The 21,130-nt window shown below is 54.8% G+C and overlaps 3 protein-coding genes across 8 annotated transcripts in view; 2 read left to right on the top strand and 1 right to left on the bottom strand.

The window, feature by feature from the left end:
* Window positions 1-698: 698 nt before the first annotated feature.
* On the bottom strand, window positions 699-7,761 carry PERCC1 (proline and glutamate rich with coiled coil 1). Its single transcript, XM_031687115.2, has 2 exons — window positions 7,675-7,761; window positions 699-1,562 (listed from the first exon to the last, which is right to left on the bottom strand). Exon 2 carries the CDS (start codon window positions 1,512-1,514, stop codon window positions 699-701), a length of 816 nt encoding a protein of 271 aa, XP_031542975.2. The 5' UTR covers window positions 1,515-1,562; window positions 7,675-7,761.
* Window positions 7,762-10,729: 2,968 nt separating this feature from the next.
* On the top strand, window positions 10,730-11,769 carry UQCC4 (ubiquinol-cytochrome c reductase complex assembly factor 4). The gene is made up of 2 exons (XM_015239117.3): window positions 10,730-10,844; window positions 10,921-11,769. Exons 1-2 carry the CDS (start codon window positions 10,813-10,815, stop codon window positions 11,294-11,296), a joined length of 408 nt encoding a protein of 135 aa, XP_015094603.2. The 5' UTR covers window positions 10,730-10,812; the 3' UTR covers window positions 11,297-11,769.
* A 3,005-nt stretch (window positions 11,770-14,774) lies between these two features.
* UNKL (unk like zinc finger) overlaps window positions 14,775-21,130 on the top strand; it is a 38,358-nt gene continuing 32,002 nt past the window's right edge. For 3 of the 6 annotated variants that reach the window (XM_072942362.1, XM_072942363.1, XM_072942361.1), the window contains exons 1-2: window positions 14,784-14,907; window positions 16,254-16,463. In XM_072942362.1, coding sequence (XP_072798463.1) covers window positions 14,831-14,907; window positions 16,254-16,463 — 287 coding nt within the window. In that variant the 5' untranslated portion in view covers window positions 14,784-14,830. Of the gene's footprint in view, window positions 14,908-16,253; window positions 16,464-19,399; window positions 19,530-21,130 lie in introns of those variants that run through there. The other 3 variants (XM_072942366.1, XM_072942364.1, XM_072942365.1) reach the window with 3 other exon arrangements.

The following is a 21,130-nucleotide window of genomic DNA, read 5'->3' as shown; positions in this document are numbered from 1 at the left end:
TCAGTGTCCAGAATTCTCTCCCAGGGAGTCAGGAGGTCCCAGGCAGGAGAGTGACTAAGAGGCCCCTTTCCTGGACTCCCAGAACTCCTGCTCCCGCCCAAGCCAGCTGAGCCCCAGGCCCAGCCGCTCCCCCCAGGGCCTTCTGTCCACAGGCACGGTGGCCAGAGACCCACTTGGAACCAGACCCCCAGAGGAAGCGGCTCTTCTGCCTTCATCTAGGAGCAAACAGTGCATTCGTTTGCGCACTCAGACCTGCCCCCTCTCCCTGACCCTCCAGGAAACTCTTGGCCTCTCAGGGCCACTGGCCCTGCCACCAGCTGCAGACATTGCCAGGAGGAGGGGCAGCCCTGGGACCAGCCGGGTGGGTGGGCCGTGTGGAAGGGTGCCCTTGCCACTGACTGGAATCTCCCAGGCTGGTCTAGAGGGGAATGGGGCTCACACAGCATGTGGACCCCCTGAGCCCACTGCCTCTGAGGGGCCACAACAGCTCCTACCCCATCCTCCCCTCCTGTGGGCAGAGATCCTGGAGGGCCCATGCCCATTCCCTGCCCTGGCCTGGGGAGTCCCGACCTGAGCCAGCTTGTCCTGCTGGTGGCTGCCCTGGCTGGAGGTCCCCGAGGTCTCCTTTCAGGACAGTGATAAGGAGAGTCCAGACCCTTGTTACCCTCGGCTCACCCCCACTGACCCTTGCTTGATCGCTAGGCCTCAGCCAGCTGCACCCCCTCCAGGGCCTGGGCCCCGCCGCCCAGCAGCTCGGGGCCAGCCTCAGCTGACCAGCTGGCTAGCAGGTCACTGAAGTCAGGCATGCCGGGGTGCAGCAGGCCCAAGGGGCTGGGCGCCGGCTCCTTCCAGAAGGACGGGGGGAGCTTCCTCTGGGTCATGGGGGTGATGTGGCCATACTTGCGCTCCAGCCTTAGGCGGCGGCTGGCGGGTGCCCTGGGTCCTGAGTACTGTCGCAGCCCGTAATCGAAAAGCTCAGCCAGGGGCCCCAGTGGCTGCGCCCCATCCCCACCGATCCCCGGCCCACGTGCCTGCCCCTCAGGGCCCCTGGGTGAGCAGACCCCAGGCTCGGTGGCTTCATTGTCTTCTGGGGAAGCACCCTGGGCTGGGTGCACCAGGTCAGCGCAGGGGAGCTCTCTGGCCGAGCTGCCAGCCAGGTGGCTGTCAGTGTAGATGTCACAGGCGTCTGCGTCCTGCCCTCTGTCCTTGCAGCCAAAGTACCGCTGGATGTCGCCGCTGATGAGCTCAGAGAACCGAAGCAGCTGCAGTGGTGTCTCTGGGCAGCTTGGATCCAGAGGGCCCACTTCTGGGGCCCAGCCTGAGCTCCGGGAGGCTGGGCCGTGGCCCTCTGGCCCCTCGACCTCCAGTTCCTCCTCCCCATCCTCCTCCTCTTCCTCCCCTTCTTCCTCCTCCTCAGAAGTGTCTGGGGGCTCTGGGTCTGAGGGCAGGAAGGGTCCGTGGGACGGCAGAGACAGCCGAAAGTCACAGAGAGGCTGGATCACGCCTGCAGCCATCTCCTCCACGTCCCCACCTCCTGGGGCCTCTGGGGCAGCAGGCACTGGCTGGGGAGGGAGGCAGAGAAGGGACAGGTTAGTGGTCAGGGCCCACAGCCCTCCTAGGGGAACAGCTTGTGGGGCCCTTTTTGCTTGGGAAGAGGGCTGAGCTCAGAGGCAGGTGACATTTAGAGAGAGACCAAAGGTGGTAGATACTACAGGCGGGTGGACATGGCAGGAGCAGTGGGTAGCCTGCAGGGTGGAGGCTGCAGTCACCGGCCAGACAAGTAGTGCATCTTGTCCTGCTGCGAGGGTGAGTGACAAATCAATGCTGATAGAATCACGACTCGGGGAGAGAGAAGTCCCCAGAGAGAGAAGCAGGGAAGCAAGAAGGGAGCCGGTTCAGGGGATGGGATGCAAGTGGGTTTGAGGCCCTGGGCAGCAGAGCCCACATCCCAGCTCAGGGACGCTGTGGCTCTTGATAAACATGCTGATGTGGTTCTGCCCAGGTGCCAGGCGAGACAGGGGGTTCCCTTGGCCCACCCCCTACGAGTGTCTGCGGTTGTAAGAGTTCCTGAGGTGCCCACACTGAGTCCGGGAACTGGGCTTGGCTACTTTGACTGGGACTCTCTGTCCCTTGCAGCTTTGGGGACTTTGGAGGCTGCAGGGGGCCATGAGGGTGAGCCATTTCTCCGTCCCTTCTAATTCTAGTAAATGCAGCCACTGTCCCAGGTTTCTGTGGGTTCCCTGTTAGGGGAGTGAGTGTCCCTGGCCTGGGCACTCAGGTGGGTCAGCTGGCGGTGCTGAAGGAAGGCCTGGGGCTGGCAGGACTGGGGAGGGGTGGGATTTGAGGAGGTGCCTGACAGGGTGGGACTGGCTCTCTCCTTGGTTGGGAGCCCCCTACCCCCACCCCAACAGCAGGGAGGCCTCCTGGTCAGAGCCCTGGGCAGGGGGAGGAAGAAAGGGAAGGTGGTTCAGAGAGTGAGAGAGGGCTCCCAGTTGGCCAGAAAACAGCACCTTGTCTCGGGGGAGGGGCAGGGGAGTCCACAGGCATTGCTGGGAGTCATGGGAGCTGTGCCGGCCTCCCGCTCCTCCCTGCTGTCCTGCTGCGGGTCTTGCTCACAGTTCTGGTCCCCTCTTCCCTGCTGGGGTGTCTCGTGACCCTAGCTTTGGTCTCTGGGCATGGCTGCTTGTGTGCAAAGACTCAGGTGCCCCTCTTCCCCGGCCCATGCTTGTCCTGAAGCCCAGCCCTGCTCAGCCCCGCTGATGACCCCTCCCAGTGGGTGGTTGGTCCCCAAAGACCACCTGGGCAAGGGAGCCCACAGCCTTCCAAGGAGGGAGGAGGAGGCCGGAGGCCAGACCTCCACCGCCAGCTCCCTCCCCACCCGCCACCCAGCCTGGCTCCTACCTGCCGAGGCCTGCGGCTCCCGCTGGGCAGGCCCACCTCCACCTGGACTCAAGCATTTATAACCCAGCTCCGCGGCCGGCCCGGGCTGGCAAATATTTGGTGACGGCATTGTCATCGCAGACTGGGCAAATAGAGCCCGTTTGCTTTAGCGCCCGGCAACCAGAGACCCGCGGGGGGAGCCTCAGCCTGCCTGGGGACCGTGGAGTGTTTGCCGCTCACCCAGCTGGCTCCCACCCGGGCCCCGAGGACCCTTATCTCCACTGCTGATTGGGGCCCGGACCAAGCCTTGTCAAATAGGCGGAAAATTAAATTTCATGCTATTTTGACTTCTGGAGTAGCCTTCTCTAGAGGACATCCTGCTTCTGCAGCGCTCCAGGTGAAGGGGGCTCTGGGCCAGCAGCAGGACCTGGGAAGGCCAGGGAGGGCCTGGGACCACCAGCCAGGGCCTAGGCAGTGGGCTTATTAGGCATGTGGGGCCCCTGGAGCCCCTGCCCAGCCCCCTCCTGCCCCTTCCCACTGGTCCAGAGCTGTAGGTGCTTTTGCAACCAGCCTGGTTGAACCCCTCCTCCCGCTGTCCCAGGGCTTCATCCTCACTGTCCAGACTGAGATGGCACCTCCCTTCTCTGGTTCCTTTGTTTGGTTCCTGTACCTTCATCTGAGGGGCTCAGTAGCCCCCTTTCCCCTTCCCTCTTCCCCCTGCCCTGAGCTGCAAGGAACCAGCCTGGAGGCGTCTTCACTGCACCTCCCAGGCAGGTTCCAACTGACACCACACCATGAGCAGGACCCCAGGAGGCCTGCCACCCTGCCAACCCTGTCCTTCTAGAGGCCCAGCTCCTCTGCTAGTGCTGCTGCATGAGTGTCCCAGGGCCACCTAACCAATCAGCACAAACTGGGTGGCTGAGAACAACAGACAGGGATTCTTTCCAGGTTCCAGGACCTAGAAGTCCAAAACCGAGGTGCTATCAGGTTTTGCCTCTCTCCTGGCCTCTGGTGTCCCCTGAGGTCCTTGGCACTCCCTGGATTTGCAGCTGCGACTCTCCAGTCTCTGCCTCCGTCACGCGACCGTTCCCCTGTGGGTGTCTGTGTCCAAGTTTCCCTCTTCTTTTGAGAACACTTGTCCTTGGATTGAGGGCCCACCCCAGCCCTGTATGACCTCATCTTAATTCAGTCACAACTACAATGACCCTGTTTCCACATAAGGACATGAGTTTTGGGGACACTATGCCACCTCATCAGTCACCAGATGTGTCTATTGCTCCCACCACCCTTGGTGCCAGCTTGGGGAACTCCCAAAGCCACCACTGCTTGTGAGGGACAGGACAGCATCTCCCTCCCACTTTGTGCCCTGCCCCTGTGCCCCATGGTCACTCCTGGTCCCAGATCTGCCTTCCAGCTGTGGAGGCTCACCTGTCCAGGAGGCCAGGAGGGTCACAGATGCCATCTTACCCCTCGCTGGGTCCTTCCCCTACAGCTCCAGGTTCCACCGCCCTCTTTGGAGGGTATGACTCCTCTCCCACCCAGTGACATCCAATTACACAAGGGATGTAGGCAGACCCAGGCCCTTCCTGCAAGTGGGGGCTGCCAGGCGGGTCTGCCCCTGCTGAGTGCTGCCAGTGACTTCTCAGGCACCTGCAGGACCCAACACCTGTAGTCAGGACACCTGGCTTTGATGGAGTGACAGGAGAGGAAAAGTTCTACCCCAGGAGTGGGATCTACTCCGGTCCAGGCTGATAATCTGCCACAAGTGGGTCTTCCAAGCTGCTGGTATCTCACAGCCACGTTATTTGCCTGGAGCAGGACCAGAGAGAGGGGTGGCAGAGGGCAGAGCCATGGCAGGCCCCTGGGTAAGGCTGCAGGCAGAGGGGCAGGATGCCAGCTCCATGGTTGTGTGACATGCCAGGTCTCCCTATGGCTGATGATTACAACCGATCAATACAGCCCCTTCACCACGCCCCAGAGTGAGTCCTGGCCAGGATCAGTCTTGTGAATCCAGTTCAGATTTTTCTGTTCCCCAGAAACTGACCTCAAGCATGGCCACAGTTCTGCCATGAGATGCTGGGGTCCGATGACACGGTTATCAGGTCCTGGCTGTGGGTTGGCCCTGCCGCAGCCATGGCCAGCCTCCCTCTGACTCAGCACAACCAAGATGTCAGCCAAGAACTGAGGAAGGCGGGGGTCAGGGTCTCTGGTGGTTCCCCAGGCTGCTGGGACCCCCTAGGCTCCCTCTCTGTCCACATACAGCCCCTGCCCCCTGCTGGCCCAGGGAGCGCCCACCAGGACCCACCCATGACCAAGGGCTGGACCCCAGCAGCTGCCCAGTTGTAGCTGCAGTGCTATCAGGAACGGCCAGGGCCAGGACCTGGGAGGGAGCTGGAGACAGGCTGGGCTGGGGTCTGCCCTGCCTCGCTCAGCCCCTTGAGGGTGGGGCTGAAGGGGCCGGAGGGAAATGCAATCTGGGTGGAGGCCCCAGGAGGGCATTTGGGTCAATCTTCTGCTCTCACCTGTGCTGGACCCCTGACTGGGCCTGGGGGCTGGGCTGAGGAAAGTGAGATGCAGCCTTGCCCTCCAGAAGGCCCCAGCCTGTGTGGCCAGAGGGGGCTTCCTGGAGGAGGTGGTTTGCAAGCACTCACAGGAACAAGTTCTCACCTGGCCACACTAGGGGAAGGGGAGGTGTTCCAGCACAGTGGACAGCCTGGAAAGGATCCAGGTCACGAGCAGATGGCACCCCCGTGGTCAGTTGAGTGACATCCCCAAAGAGGTCCACACCCTAACCCCTGGGAATCACTTCATGTCATCTCACTTGGCAAAGTGACCCAGCGGAGGTGACTGAGATAAGGACTCTAAGACGAGAGATGGTCCTGGGCTATCCCATGGGCATGTCTCCCAGAGGGAGGCAGGAGGGTCCAGTTGTGGGGAGGTGGGGACAGAAGCAGAGGGTAACTGTTGGCTTTGTAGGTGGAAGGGGCCTCAAGCCAAGTAACACAGTGGCCTCTAGAATCTCAAAAACAAAGGGATTCACCCCTGGAGCCTCCAGAGTGCTGGGTTAGGGTATGGCAGCCTGAGGAGACCCCTGGTTGGTGGAGAGAAACACTATCCCAGAATCACTGCCCAAATATGTCCAGCCTGGTGTTGTGTGGCCAGCCAGGGCCAGGCCGAGTAGCCTGGGTGTCCCAAGCCTCCTGCGCCCATGGGGCCCTTGGGTGGGGCCGGGGGCCAAGGCACTCAGGCTGCCAGGCTTGGGGCCAGAGCAGATGCCCCAGCATCTTGTCCCAGCTGGCCTCCCATTGTGGGCCTCGAGGGGCCTTCAGAGGTCTGTGCCTACCCTCCCGCACCAGCCCGTGCCCCTGCTGTCAGGCCTTGGTCCCCAGGAGAAAGGCTCTGCCCTTCCAAATGTGGGGGACCTGCCTGTCCCCACGCATCCCTTATTGATCTTCCTCAGGGAAAATCAATAGCTCCAATATGTCAGCTCTCAAGTGGCGCTACAGTAAATTACTCCTGCCATCGGGCACACAAGGGCGGCAGCCTCCTGCCCATTAGTGGGACATTAGGCCTCGTGTGAGGTTTCTCTGTGTGCTTTGAGATAATGAAGGCTAAGGTGTTGGTTTATACCCCTGGTGGGGAGGAGGTGGAGGAGGGAGAGAAGGGAGGAGAAGGGGGAGGAAGGGGGACTTGGACAAGAGCAGGCATCACTGGCAGTGCAGGGCACCTGTCACCCAGCACCCTGCTGAGACTTGCTGGGGTCAGGGAGGGGGGCCCCAGATGCATCTGGTGATGGCTTTTCCCACTCTAGGCTCCATCGCATCGGAGAGTCAAGTAAACCACAGCATTTGGGGCTGTTGTTGCCCTCCGGCCAAGATTCCCTGGGATACACGTGTCTTGGAACAAGGTGGGTTTAAGCAAAGGAGAATTCATAGCACTGGACGTGGGTGTCTCAGGGGTCAGACGTTAGAAAGGGCTCAGTGCTGGGTGAGCACCCTGCTCTGGGTGCCTGCTGTCCAGAGCAGGATGACTGCTGGGCGTTGAACTAGTCTCCTGGGGCTGCCGCAGCCAAGCACCACTCACGGGGAGTTTAAAACAACGGAAAGTTAATTTCTCACAGTTCTGGAGACCAGAGATCTGAAACCATGAAGGCTCTAGGGGAGAATCTTTTCCAGGCCTTTCTCCTAGAGAGAGGCATAGCCGGCAATCCTCAGCACTCCTGGGTTGGTGGTTGTATCATGCCAGCCTCTGCCTGCCTTTTCACAAGGCTTCTCCCCTGTGTGTCTCTGGGCCTCTTCTCCACTTATAAGCACACCAATCACTGGATTAGGGTCCACCCTATCCAGTTTGACATCATTTTAACTAATTACATCCATAAAGACCCTATTTCCAAATAAAGTTACGCAATGAGTCTTTGGGGGGATGTGAATTTGGGGGGACATCATTCAGTCCAGGATAGCATCTTAATACATGTCGTCTAGGAGGGCAGACTAGGCAAGGCCCCAGCCACGGCTGGTAAAGGACCAGGTCCCTCCCATCAGCCAGGACAGGGGTATTTGGTCTTTTTGAGGTTTGGGCCGTGTCCATGTTTTGTCTCCGTTTGGATCTGATTATGGGGGTCTTGTTTGTCCTGAGCCATCGTGGTCACAGTATGGCCTGGTCCAACACTGACATTCTCTGAAATTATGTCCTATGGGAGAGCCCAGATCTGACACCAGGCCAGAGCCCAGAGATTAGGGCCTGCCGGCCTCTTCAGACTCTACAGGACCTGTGTCCTTTGCATCGTGCACTTACCTAGAATGAAGACCAGTAGCAGCAGGAGTTGAGAACTGAGGAGGGGGTCCTTTGGACACGTGGATTTGCTGATTCTTTGTTGTGAGCATGTGTGGCTCCTCCCAGACTCCAGCCTTAGAGCATCCCTAGGAACCTGGGGGCAGTAAAGGTGCCCTCCACTGCCTTAGGATGGAAGGCCATTTCCACACCATCATGTTTTCAATCTTAACAGCTGTCCTAGGGACTTGCCAAAGGCCTCTTGGGCATAGCACCAGTCCTAGAAGGATGCAAAACACCCGTTTTACATCTGAGGAAGCGCAAGCTCCAGGGGTTAAGTGCCCATCCAAGGTGTTTTATTTCTGTCCTTGTCCAAGGCAGTCATTGAGACCGAGGTGGGTTGGTGGCACTTTGGAGGCCACCCTGCCCGGGGCTGAAGCCCCAGCCCCTGCCCCCCAGCTCTGTGCCCCTTCTGCTCTCCCAAGTGAGCTTGTGCCCAGATACTCTAAAACATAGCAACCAGGTGGCTGCATCAGCCACCGTCAGCAGCTCCACACTTTATCTCAGGGATCTTTGATCTCTACCTCCTCCAGGAAGCCCTACAGGTTGCACAGCAGAATGATTCTGGCTCATCCTCCCCCCTCTTCAAGCCCCCTCCTCCTGCCCACAGCAGGTGCTCCTGGGGATCCCTCTGGTCGAATTGCTTTGGCAGTGATTCTGGGTGGAGTTCTAGGGTGGAACAGATGGGGCGGGGCCCAATGAGGAGGATGTGGGCACACAGGTGCCTTTGTTGACACAGCAGCTCTGAACACAGTCCTGGATCTGGAGCTGAGCCGCTACCAGACGTTCAGGATCGGGCTTCCCGGGGTGAGGAGATCTCCCAGATGTTGCCGAGCTAGGAACACCTCCAGCCCATCACCCTTGCTCTTGTGTCTCTAGAGTTCCTGGAGGTGAAGAACTTTGTCCCGAGGCTGGTGCTTCTCCTGCCAGAAAGCAGGCGCAGGAGATGTTCCAGAGGCAAAGATGCTGAACTAGGGAGGTAGAACATTCTAGTTGCCAAGTAAAAATTGTCACTTGCCATCTGCCTCTTCAAGGGTTAAGTCACTAGCTGCCGTAGTCACTGACCTTCAACACACCCTGAACTCCTTTCAGGAAGGAGGCGTTCTGTGCTCTGGGAAAAACTGGCAGACCAGTCCTATAGATAGTTAGATATGTTCAGGAGAAAATTTTATGAACCCAATTTCTTGCATCTTCTCATACTTAGAAAAGCATTAAAACAATTAACGGGGACACTCACTCCTCAGAACTAGCAGTAACCTTTCTGTGACTAGCAACAACCTTCTGCCAAAATATGTGCTTGATTGCTTGTACCCCCTTCACTAAAATCTCATATATACTGATCTCCCCTCTACCTCTTTGCAGCAGTTCCTCAGAGCTACCCTGAGAGGCTGTCTCCTAGGCTATGGTTCTTATTTTGCCCCAAATGAAACTTAGCTCACAACTCTTCAGGTTGTCCTTTTTTTTTTCAATCGACCCAGTTCACGAGGTGGCCTTGTGATCTGTCACCAAGTCTCCCCATCCCCCACCCCAACACATCATGATGGTGCCTGGGCACTCCTAAGTGGTCTTCAGACATGACGGCTCAGCACAGCCAGGGCCAGTTTTCCTTGAAAGCAGAAGGTTCCAGCAGCTTCCCTATGAACCTAACTGGGGAACTGGGTAGACAGTGAGCCCCAGGACTGCCTGAGGGAGACCCGGAGGCCTGACTCCTGAAGGTGGACTGGAAGGTTCCACAAGCATATGCTGCAGCTTCCATGCACAAAGATGGCGTGCTAAGCCCTGCACACGTGGTTCCACTGTCCTGGAGAAGGAGATGTGTCCGAGTGCCTGCGGGTTTCTTGGTGAGAGCCCTGGGTAGCCCTGCTGCAGTGGGTGAGGGATTGAAGCCTTGTGGCTAAGCAGTACAGGGAAATGCCTGTCTGGGAGGGCGGTTTGTGTAGACGCTGCTGTTCTGGCGCAGCACAGAGCAATGGAAAGCTCCAGTGTTGCCGAAAGATCGGCCCTGTCCCTGACGAGACGAACTGATACTCAAAGACATGGTCTTAGAGTATAGAAGAAAAGAAATAGCTTTATTACTTTGCTGGGCAAAGGGGACTGAAAGCAGGCTACCGCCTTCAAAACTGTGAACCCATCTTGGGGATGGGGAAGGGTGATTATACAGCCATAGTTTAAACAATAAAGCATCAATACCAATCAATAGAATTATTTTTTTTCTCATGACTCAGAGTGCCGTCATGGTGTCTACAGGTGACCAATTCTATAGAGGATAGTGATTGTCACTCTTTTGATCTCTACCTTGTAAGTGCCCATGGCATCCTTTTCTTGGTAATTCAGGGTATTTTGTAAGGTTACAGTCCCATAACCTTCTCCCTGGAGAACAACTCAGAAACCAAGTATGATTATTGCTTTCAATTACTGGAATAAAGCAGAGACAGTAAAACTAATAGCTTCATTTTAACAATGGACCTGGAGTTGAGAACAGAAACCAGTCAGGTTAGTTGGCCAGTTTAAGAGCAAGCATAACAATAAACAATCTGTTAGCCTTAGTGCCGCCATTTTATTAATTCTCCTTCGGCAGGGCTGGGTGAGGGCCCGCCACTGTGTGGCAGGTAGCAAGATGTCCCTGTGGCTGAAAAGTCCAATGAAGAGAGCAAAACTTCGATGCATTGCGATGGGGAGGAGTCTTCCAGGGGCTGCCCTGGCACGGCAGGAGCAGGGCGAGGTGTGGGCCCCAGGCGCCGATCTCAGGCGTGCCTGGCCGATGAGGAGACCCACTCTGAGGCGAGCTCCTCAGATAGACTACGCCAATAGTTCCTCCATGCCCGCAGGCTTCAAGCCCAGACGGGTGGCGCGGCTCGTTCCTCTTCCAGCTGGTGGTGAACTACATTTCCCGGCATGCCCACCCGGCCAGCCCGGGAGGAGGCGGGAGGGCCTGCAAAGGAAGAGGCCCCCGGGGGATGTGCGTCATTTCCGTTGCGCGAGTGGGCCCACGTTCTGTAGTCGTGAGCAGAGGCCCAGAACGGCGCCTGGCTTCCTGTTTCAAGCGACGGAAGTGACGCAAACTCTGTGCGCTGCGGCGCCGAGTGCGGAGCCGGGGTCGTGATGAGCAGTGTCCTGTGTGTGCCCACGGCCCGGTGAGCTTAGCGCGGTCTCCGCGGGACTTAGGGCGGGAGCGACAGGCGGGCGCGCTCACTGCTGTCTCTCTTCCAGGGCGGTCTGGGCGCTGAGGCTTGTGAGTGGGGCTTCCCGAAGCCTGCATCCACCGCCCGGTGGCCGGGCTGGAGGCCAGCCCGCGGTTGAGGGCGAGGAAGAGGACGACTCTAACCGCCCCGTTCAGTTTTCCTCCAGCAAAGCCAGCCCGTTCCGTTGGACGGTGGAGCACTCCCTGGGCAAGAAGCACCAGAGGCCCTGGTGGAAAGTGCTGCCCTTCGGCTTGTCTCTCATGGCTCTGGTCATCTGGTGCTTCCTTAGGCAGGAGACCAGCGCGGACGGGTGGTTAAGACAGACATTGTTAGAAGAGGTGTCAGAGTCCAGCGATGGTTCTGAGGAGTCTGGAACTCCGGTGGCCCACGGGGCGAGAACTTAATGGGGCGCCAGCAGCGAGGGAACAGGCATCTGCCCTTAGGCTTTGACGTCGCGTTTGAGCGTTTCTGACCTGGTTATATGCATCCCTAGACTGAAGGACTTAAATGGTGCGCCTGGCTACGCAGTCCTGTTGTAGGCAGAGCAGAATGTCAGCAGATCGGAACCGCTCCTTGCCTGATACTTGATGGCCGTCAAGTACCTCCAAAAGACTTCCGGTCCATAGAAAAGGTTTTGTTTGCAGCGTGTACTGTTGGATTTGTGGAGTCTTTGTATAACATTATCATGTTTCCAAAGCAATTCTGGTGACACTTGTAATTCAGTGTAATCCACTTTGCAGGTCGATGGCTTTCTGAGGCAGAATAACTGGCAAAAGAGTCAAACTTTGCATTTTATAGTGTACTGTGATGTCTATAAATTGATATGACTCTTACAAACTAACAGATTGACAATAAATTTTTATTTGGTAATGTGGAATTAAGCCAATTTTTTTCTTCTTTTTTGGCATTTCATTGAAAAAGGGGAGCCTTGTAGTCTTTTCAATTATTTTATTTTTCTTTTATTTTTCCAAAATAGGAACTGAGGAAAGAAACCTAAATGTAAATTGTCATTATCAAACAATACTAGAAATAATGAACTTTCTCAGCTCTCTATACATTTTTATTTTTTTAACAAGGCAACAACTTTCTGAGTAGAATAAAATAAATAAGTATTTCTACTGACAAATTACAGGCAATATTTTGGGTATCTAAATGATATTTTTTTCAGGTACTACTCAGTAGGAAACCTTAATCCTGAATTAAATACGAAATGCATAAAGGGGAGATTTTATTCACTAAAGCTTCTAGTGGGAGGTTTTTATCTTGTCTTGGCATGTCTTTGGTGCTAAAGGTAATTGAAAATTTTTCTTACTCAGATGTTTGAAGACCAGTGCCTACATGGCAGTGTGCTGGCTTTGCACAAGGCCTCTTTGCTCTGTCTGTCCTGCCTTGATAAATTGTGCTTGTTAAGGAGGTGGGGGCTGAGACAAGTATATTCAGTTTTTAAAGATGTAGAGACCAAGATTTGGAAAGATTGATCTAATCATGGCTCAGCTACATCTTTACTCACTGAGAGCAAAGGACTAAGACATCCTTTCTCTGGCCTGGCATGGTTGTTACCTGTTTGGTCGTGAACCATCTGTATGAGCAACAGTCATTCAAATCGGAACCCTTAGTTACTCTCACTAGCTCTTGCAAGAATAAAAAGTCATAACTAGTGAGAAGAACTTTCATTTTAATTAAAATGAAATTTAATTAATTAAAATTTAATTAATTCTCATATGACAAAAGCAATATGATTTATCGGGAAAAGTTAGACATTGTCATAAATCAAAGGAAGAGAATCAGAAATACTAATAATCCCAGCACCTAGAGGTAACCACTGTGAACTCTTTGCTGGGAAGGAGGAAAAAATTGTTTATAAAAAAAACCAAGGAAGTAGTTACCTAGATAGATGGTCTCACATCTTTTAAGCTGCTGAGCTGGAAGGTTCTGGCAGTGCCATGTGTTCCTCCCACTTACCCCAAAATAAAACACATAAAATGAGAACCCTAGTGTTATTTTAAATGTTTGGGTATTACCCTAGCCTTTTAAGAACATTCTTAAAAAACAAGAAAAAAATCACACTAAACCTTTACAGCCTATCACAATTCTCTTTGATCTCTTCAAGGAAGATGCCTTTTGGGTGAGGAGGATCAGTGGGTATCCTGACTCCCACCTCTACAGCAAAGATCCCTACATTTCTTTATCTTGAGCCCCCAACTTCCTTTTTTGAGCTTAAGGTGGCTCTCAGTACATCTTTCTAGATTTTACAAGTTCCGCAAACTCCTTAGGTCCAAAACAGAATTAATCTCTCCCTAAACCTGTTTCTTTGTTCTGTATCCCTCCCAACTGGGACCTTGAAATTATCCTAGACTTCCTTCTCATTCCTTGCATCCTGGCAGTCTAAGAGATCTGTTTATTCCTCCTCCAAATAATTCCTGGGCCCTGCTTCATTCTCCTGCTTGATTTTCTTTAAAAAATGCTATGTTGTTGATTTCTTGCCATTTTAATTTCCAGGTTTAAATGTACTGTTTTTAGAGGTAGTAACTCATTTAGAATATGTGAACATGAGAAGAAGGTCATTCATCCCACCAGCAAGTGATAGTTTTTGTTATTTTACTGTGTTACTTTATTTCAAAAAAATAATAAGATACATACTTGGGAACGAATGTATGGAACTGTTACATCTTGCTATGTTTTCTCACTTAAGTAGCATTTTTCATGTCACAATTCTCAGGAAACATTGTTATTCTCTATAAGGTGCTCTTTTAAGTTTTTGCTGAATAACTGATAATTATCTTTGTACATAAATTTTGGTCTGAATCTGATTTTTATTTTAGGTCAGTTTCTAGAAATGGGACAAATTATTTTCCATAAAATTTTCCTGTTCACCCTCCCAGCCACACTTGCCTTCAAGGGCTTGTCTTGCTGCAGGTCACCTGCACTTGCTGCAGGTTGCAGTTCAGAACAAGTCTGCCTGCTTTATAGGCTCTTCCTTGTTTCAATTTGCATAAAAAATTACTAACATTTAACATTTAAAAGAATGTCTCTTATGATACATGTTTACAAAATAATGTACTCCTGGCCTTGATGGAAGTGAGGGTGGTGGGTGGCAGCTGCTGCCTTCCTCCCTGAGTTCCCACACTCTGTTAACTCCGTTGGTAACTGGTGGTGGGGTGTGTAATATGGGTGTGTATGTGCCCCTTGACTGTGAGCCTCTTGGATTTTTAAAAATCAGCTTTATTGATATGTAGTTCACGTATTATTCAATTCACCCACTTAAAGTATGCAATTGAAAATATTTGGTATACTCACAGGGGGTAACCATTACTACAGTCTAATTTTTAGTCTTGAAAGAAACCCCGTACCCATAAGCAGTCAGGCCTCCTTTCCCCTCAACTCTCCCACACCCAGCCCTAAGCAACTGGAGCCATCCTTTGCGGTCTCAGCACCCAGCCCAGGGGTCAGAGTCGATGAACGAGAAAAGGTGAGGGTGAGTAACCTGGGCGCAGTCTCTCCACGGGACCTGTGGGCTCCATTGCTAACTCCACTTCGGGGTCGCGCAGCGCGCTGTCAGGGCGTGCAGAGTGCGAGGGGCAGCAGTGGTGGGGTTAAGGTGGCAGCCGGGCTGGGGGCCGACCAAGTGCACGATGGGCTGTGAACTTGGGAGGCTGGGGAGGCCCGCATGGATAGGGCTACCCGCTCCAAGGCGGCGGGCTCGGAGTTTGGCGGGGTCTGGGGTTCTCGTGGGTCTCCGCTAGACGCGGGATACCGGGAGGCTCCCGGGGCCGCCCACTGCGCTTGGTGTTGGATGGGGGCGTGGTCAGAGGGCGTGGCGTGGACGGAGGGCGTGGTCGTCCGGGCGGGGGGCGCGGGTGGGCTCCGCGAGGGGGGAGATCCGGAGGGGCGGGGGCGGGCCTGCGCGGCGCATGCGCGCTGCATTGTTTTGACTGAAAATGCCGTCGGTTTCGAAAGCGGCGGCGGCGGCGCTGAGCGGGTCCCCCCCGCAGACCGAGAAGCCGACCCACTACAGGTCAGTGCCCTGGTCGGCCGCGGTTGGGGCGGGGGCGTGGCGGGGGGCGGCCCAGCGCGCCCCCGGCCCGCGCGCCCGCGTCCCCCCGCCCATGGGCCTGGGAGCCGCCGCCGGGTGCGGCCTGGGGCCCCGCGCCGCCCCCGACCCGTTCCCCCACCCCGCCTCTCACCTGCAGTCCCCCTGGCCTGCCCGCACCCCAACCTCCGCGCCGCGCCTAGGGTCTGGGCGGGGGGGCCACCATCCTACTGGGCTGCCGCCTCCTGAAGTCAGGAGGCGGCGCCCAGGGTCTGGGGGGGCACCTGGGCTTGGGGGCTGGGGAACGCGCCGGGGGGGGGTGTCCACGCGCCTGGATGGGGATCGGGGAACAGCGCCTGGAGTCGTGGGTCGGGGGCGGCCGACAGTGCGCCTGTGGTCAGCGATGGGTGACAGCACCTGGACTCGGGGGGAGGGAGGCCATCTGGACTCGGGCTGCCTCAGCCTGGGGTCGGGGATGGTACCGAGGTTTGTGGGCTGGGGCACACCTGGAGTCGCGGTATCGCAACTGAAGTTGGGGGATCGCGTCTGTGGTCTGGATGGGGGTGCTGCGCGTGGGGTCAGGGGGATCGCGCCTGAGGTCCGGAAACTCGTCTGGGCTCTGGAGGGGCGGCCGCCTGGGATCGTCCGGAGTCGGAGTGGGTGTCACGCCTGAGCTTGGAGATACACGGTCTGCGCCTGGGTTCAGGAGTACGCACCTGGGTTTTGCGGGGTCACTTCTGGGGCTGGGGACCGCGCCGGGGATTGGCAAACCATGCCTAGGATCTGAGGAACGCGTCTGGGCTTGGCGGGGTGGAAGGTGTCAGAACTCGGAATGAGGGGTCGTACCTGAGGTCGGGGACTATGCCTGAGATCGGGATGGGGGTCTGCGCCTGGGGTCGGGGGTCATACCTGGGGTCAGGTATTGGCTGCGCCTTGGGTGGAGGACATTGACTGGGATCAGGGACGGGGGCTGCGCCTGGGGTGGGAGATTGTGTCTGGGATTGGAGATGGGGTGCTGCGCCTGGGGTCCGAGGTCGCTCCTGGGATTGGGGATAGAGGGGTTGCATCTGGGGTTGGGGACCATGCCTGTAATAGAGGATGGGGCCAACACCTGGGGTCGAAGGGCTCTCCTGGGATTGGGGATGGGGAATCGTGCCTGAGATCCGAGGAACGCGCCTGGGCAAATGGGCGGAGGGGGCGGCAGAGTTGGGGATCGCGCCTGGGGTCAGGGCCCTCGGGCGCTCAGGGTCCGACCCCTGCTCACGAGTCCCCAGGCCGCCCGCCGGCGGCGGTGGCAGCAGAAGCGACCCCAACGCTGTTTGTCTTTTTAGGTATCTAAAGGAGTTTAGGACAGAGCAGTGCTCCCTGTTTGTGCAGCACAAGTGCACCCAGCACAGGCCATTTACCTGTTTCCATTGGCATTTCCTAAATCAGCGTCGGCGTAGACCGCTTCGCAGGCGCGACGGCACATTTAACTACAGCCCGGACGTGTACTGCTCCAAGTACGACGAGGCCAGCGGCGTGTGCCCTGACGGCGACGAGTGAGTGTGCGCGCGTGTGCGCGTGGGGCGCAGCGCCGGCCCCCATACCTGGGTGGGCGGCGGACTTGGGCTTTTCAGCACCGGGCACCTGCAGGGTCCTCTCTGCACTCTGAAGTTTTTCCAAGACCACTGGTTTTGGTAGGGACATTTCCCTAGTTTTTGACCAGTGCGGGAAGAACTATGTGCAGGAGATGGATAACCCTGGCATGGTGCAAACTGATTTTGCTTCACTTCCCACTTTTGATTGCCACATAGTTCTCTAAATTTCCTGCCTTAGAACCAACCCTTATGAGGTACACTTTTTGAGTTTAGAACCATTTTGTAGCTGTCGGTTGTTTTTTGGTCAGAGAACTTGTTAGGATGTTTGCTAACATTGTGCAAATATATCTGGAATGTTTCCTTTCTTGCTGTTTATGTGTTTAATTTTTAAAAAATTGATAGGAAAGTTATTTGCAGACTGTCACTTGTGTAGCACTTTTAAAGTTAAAGAAATCAAGGTTTTGTTTTGGTTGACTTTTTTTAACAAATTTCCTGATGGTGTTATGAACAGATGTCTTTATTTTGAAATACATCGAATGGGAAAACAGGGAAAGTACAAGCCCAATTGTATACTCATGTAACCAGCAGACATTGGTAGTGAGAGGTTTTGCTTTTTGCTGTGGGCCATTTTGGGAGTGGGGTGTCCATTCCCACCTGGAGGCGAGGTGGCATGGCTGTGCCCTAGGACCGTCTGGAAAGAGCAGCTCGTTCTGCTTTTGTCCTGATTCGGGCCTGTCTTGGGGGAGTTCTTGTAGCCTCTATCCCCTGACCTTCTGAAGGGAGGTAGTCCTCCAGGTATGGTCCCTTTTTACTTTTTGTTGTTGTTGGAGGTCCTGGGGATTGAACTCAGGACTTCATGCATACTAAGCACACACTCTACCACTGAGCTGTACCCCACACCCCCTGGTCCCTTCTGAAGACAGCTTTCACCCTGCTACACGGGGAGACATGTCAGTTTGTTCATCAGTTTTCAAAAATTCTTAGGCCTGGGAGTAAACCTTGGATGTATGGTGATCATCTTATAAGCTTTATGCACTTCCTGAAAGGTGTTTAGTTGAACACCAGATAGTTAAATAGGATTGTTGTTAAGGCAGCCTGAAGCCTGTGGAAATAACATAGCCAGCCCCACTTGGGTTAAGATGGTGTTAGACTTCTGTGAAATTTTAAAAATGCATTATTTAATTGCTTCTTGAGCTGCTGTTCCCTGCAAGCGAGTCTTTAGAAGAGAGCTGTTTTTGTCTAGTGGAGACCTGGCCTCTGGTCCCTCATTTCCCTTGGCCATGTCAGTCACTTCTCTGGACCCTAAGTCCTTAGTTGCCCCCAGGAGGCCACTGCTGAGACCCTGGTGCAGGGATCCAGTAACCCAGCATATCTGACCCCATTCCAGAGTCCAGGATAGGGGGCTAACTGGTGATGCTTTTAATACATGAAAAGAAAGCATGTTTTACCTTTTTTTTTTCTTTCTTCTTCTTCTCCTCCTTCTTTTTTAATGAAGGTGCTGGGGGTTGAACCCAGGACGTCATGCATGCTAAGCAGGCACTCTACCACTAAGCTTATTCCCCTACCCCCAAGAAAGCATGTTTTAACAGCTATTTCGGGTTCTGGAGTCTGGATGTCCTGGTATTGATTCAGTCCCATTGCTGGGCATAAGGGTGGGGTCCAGTTCCCATTGGATGAAAAGTGCTGCAATGAACACCTACCTGTGGATGGTCATTTTAAGCTGGGCTCAAATATTGATTCAGTAATATTGCAGTTACTTACTATGAAAATATTAACATGTAACCTACATAGCATGTAGGTTGTCATTTAGAAGAAGAGTGGGACTACAATGGTTGATACTATTTTGGATGCATAGTATGGAAATACACATATTTTTCTAAAGATTTTGTTTGTGACTTTTATTGAGCACATGAGGTGAATTGCTTCAGCCCCATAGAAAGTGTTTGACAGGCCACATGTCTCGCCTGGGAATCTTTCCTTAATAATTACCCCTCGTTCCACCAGAATGGACTCTCCCAGAGTTCATCCTGTTGAATTACATATTCTGGCCCAGGCAGGGTTGCCATGGAATCTGTAAATAGATACTACCTTTCAGAGCAAGGAAAAGGCCTTCCTTTTATTTCAGTTCATTGGTTCTTGAAATGTCTATTTGAGGCATATTTACTACCAACCTTTTGTTTTAAATCATGAATATATGTCAAAGAGCAAAGACCCTTCAGGCAGTGTCAGGTGATATAAGCATCCAAGGTTGTTCTCAGAGCTTGATGGGGGCACTGTGGGGCTGAGTGGTAGGCAGGAGAGGATGGGACCCCCAAGAGGGTTGGCACACCTGATGTCAACTCCTTTTCTAGGCATGCAGTCATTTCCTCCCCCCCCCTTGCTGTCACCTCTCCTCCTGTGGCCCCCTCCCCTGCTGTCACCCTCTTTCATTGGTGAGCAGTCACTCTCCTCCCCTTCTCACACTCCCACTGTCACCCTTTTTCATTGGCGAGTGGTCAGTCATCCTTCCCTTCTCACTGTCATTCTCCTCCCAGTGACCGCCTCCCCCACAGTCACCGCCACCTACTCCAGCTATCACCTATGGGTAGTCCCCCGCTGTCATCCCCTTTCTCCTCGGGCAGTCACCCCCCCTCCTCTGTCACCCCGCCTTCCTTTGCCCCTCCCCTGCCGTCACCCCCCAGTGTCACCCTCGCAGGGCGGGCACTCTGTGGCCGGGAGGGCCCCTCTAGGCTCGAGCCCCGAGGTTCTCCCTCTCGCTTCGCCCTTTGTTCTGGCTGACACGCCCCCTCCCCTGCGCGTGCTGTGATTGGCCTTCCGGGTCACGTGCTCGCCGCCCCGCCCCCGTGGGAACTGGTCTCCCCACTGCTTGGCGGGATCGTCTGGGTCCGCTGCTCGCAGCGCGCAGTCTGTAGTCCACCCAGAGCGAGTCGGCCCAGAACGAGCTGGCAGAGCAGGCGCCGCCTCCGAACTTGTGGTCAGGCCCAGCCCCACTGGGTCGGTGTTCCCACCCACGTAGATCGGTCTCAGGTATTTCTTAGGCTGGGGCTTGGAGGAAAGCGCCAATTGGTCGGAGGTTTCTTGGGGTCCAGTCACATCCTGAAAGCCTCTCTGAGCGGGGCCCAGGGTGTGGACCGCCCCGGGCTCCCGTCTGGTCCTGCTTGCCTACGGCCGCAGATCATCAGGGCTGGTTTTCACACAGAGAACCTAGGTGTGGTTGGTTCCTCCCGCCTCCAGGAGACCCCTGTGCGTGAAGGTCAGACGCATAAAAAGAAAAGGCTCCCGCGGGAGTCTGAGGGGCCTCTCCCTGGGAATGTTTCCATTGGAAGACAGTTCAAGCAGTCCTTAACTGTATCTTGTAGAAAGTAACCTTCCTCTTTCCTGATAACCTTCCTTCTGACATAGGCAGGCAGTCCCTGGGGGTGGTCCTCTAGATCACATTTTATAGATTTTCTTGGTTTTAGTAAGAATCCGTCCTGCCGCACTAGTGTGCTGTAGCTTCCCAGGTTGGCTCTAGAGTTCTGCCTTACTGTTTGTAGGGCTCCCTACCATGGTTTCACCTGGCAGCCTGGCGCTTCTCCGTACAGGCCCCTCCCTCCTCACTGCATATGGGACACCTGGGGGCATGGGCCCCTTGTCGCCTGGGTGGACGATGTGGGAGTTGAGGGGCCTTCCAGCCATGAATCTGGGCACTGTGGGAGCTTGCTGACTTACAGAAACTTTTCTACACCTCCGAGGCTTGGTGTGCTGGCTGTGTCATACTTGTCCTTAGCCTGACTTGTCTGTTGAGAGATGCTCTTGCAATGTTTAATTTTAAAAAGCTGGGTGTCCTAGACCCTAAGACCTAGTTGAAAATGCATTCACTTCAGGAGGGTTATAAACTGTTCTTGTTTAAACTGATCTTATGCGTGAACTCTGCTTGGGCTTTTGGGGTAAGGAGAAAGCCAGGGCAGGTCTGGAACATCAGAGCATAATATTTAGAAGTCAAGGGGCTATTTACAGATTAGAAGACACACACTTTTTGGTTTACAAGTTGTCCTACTTAAGGAAATTACAATCAGGTGTCTACGTTGGAGCTGTAAGAGACTGACCAATGCTGACTGCAGCACTTCAGTCCCTCCTGCTTTCAGTGACACGGGCAGGGGACTGAGGAGGTGACCTGGAGGAAGCATCCGGCACAGGGAGTGCTGGTTCTCCTTGGAGGCCAGTGGGGAGACGGCCTCTGCAGAGAGACAGATTCCTTGGAGAGAGTGACAGCTTTGTGGGTGCAGAGGAGGGAGGTGTACTTGTTGCTGGGCTGATGGTCCATGTTAGGGACTAATGAGGGGTCGCTGACCTGTCTCAGGAGCCCAGGGCAGCTCTTGGAAGCCGGAGGCTGAGAGGCACCAGCCTGAATGGGTGGGCGTGGTCAACACAGGGTGAGCTGATAGCCCCTGACCCTGAGTGTCCAAGAGAGGGGGACATTCAGACTTTTCCCCACTAGCCCCACCTTTTTGCCTTCCGCACTCCCGTGCCCCTGCTCCCCACAATTGTCTTTCCTTCTCCCGTCTTTCTGTTGCCACTCATTTTCTGAACTTGAGTGAGGCTGCTCGGTTCCAGTCAGTTTGCATCTCAGTTACTTGTGTGCTATA

Source organism: Vicugna pacos, chromosome 18 (assembly GCF_048564905.1).
Source record: "Vicugna pacos chromosome 18, VicPac4, whole genome shotgun sequence".
In the NCBI taxonomy this organism is placed as follows: domain Eukaryota; kingdom Metazoa; phylum Chordata; class Mammalia; order Artiodactyla; family Camelidae; genus Vicugna; species Vicugna pacos.
The sequence above is the reverse complement of the archived record's forward strand: the minus strand, read 5'-3'. Positions and strand labels throughout refer to the sequence as shown.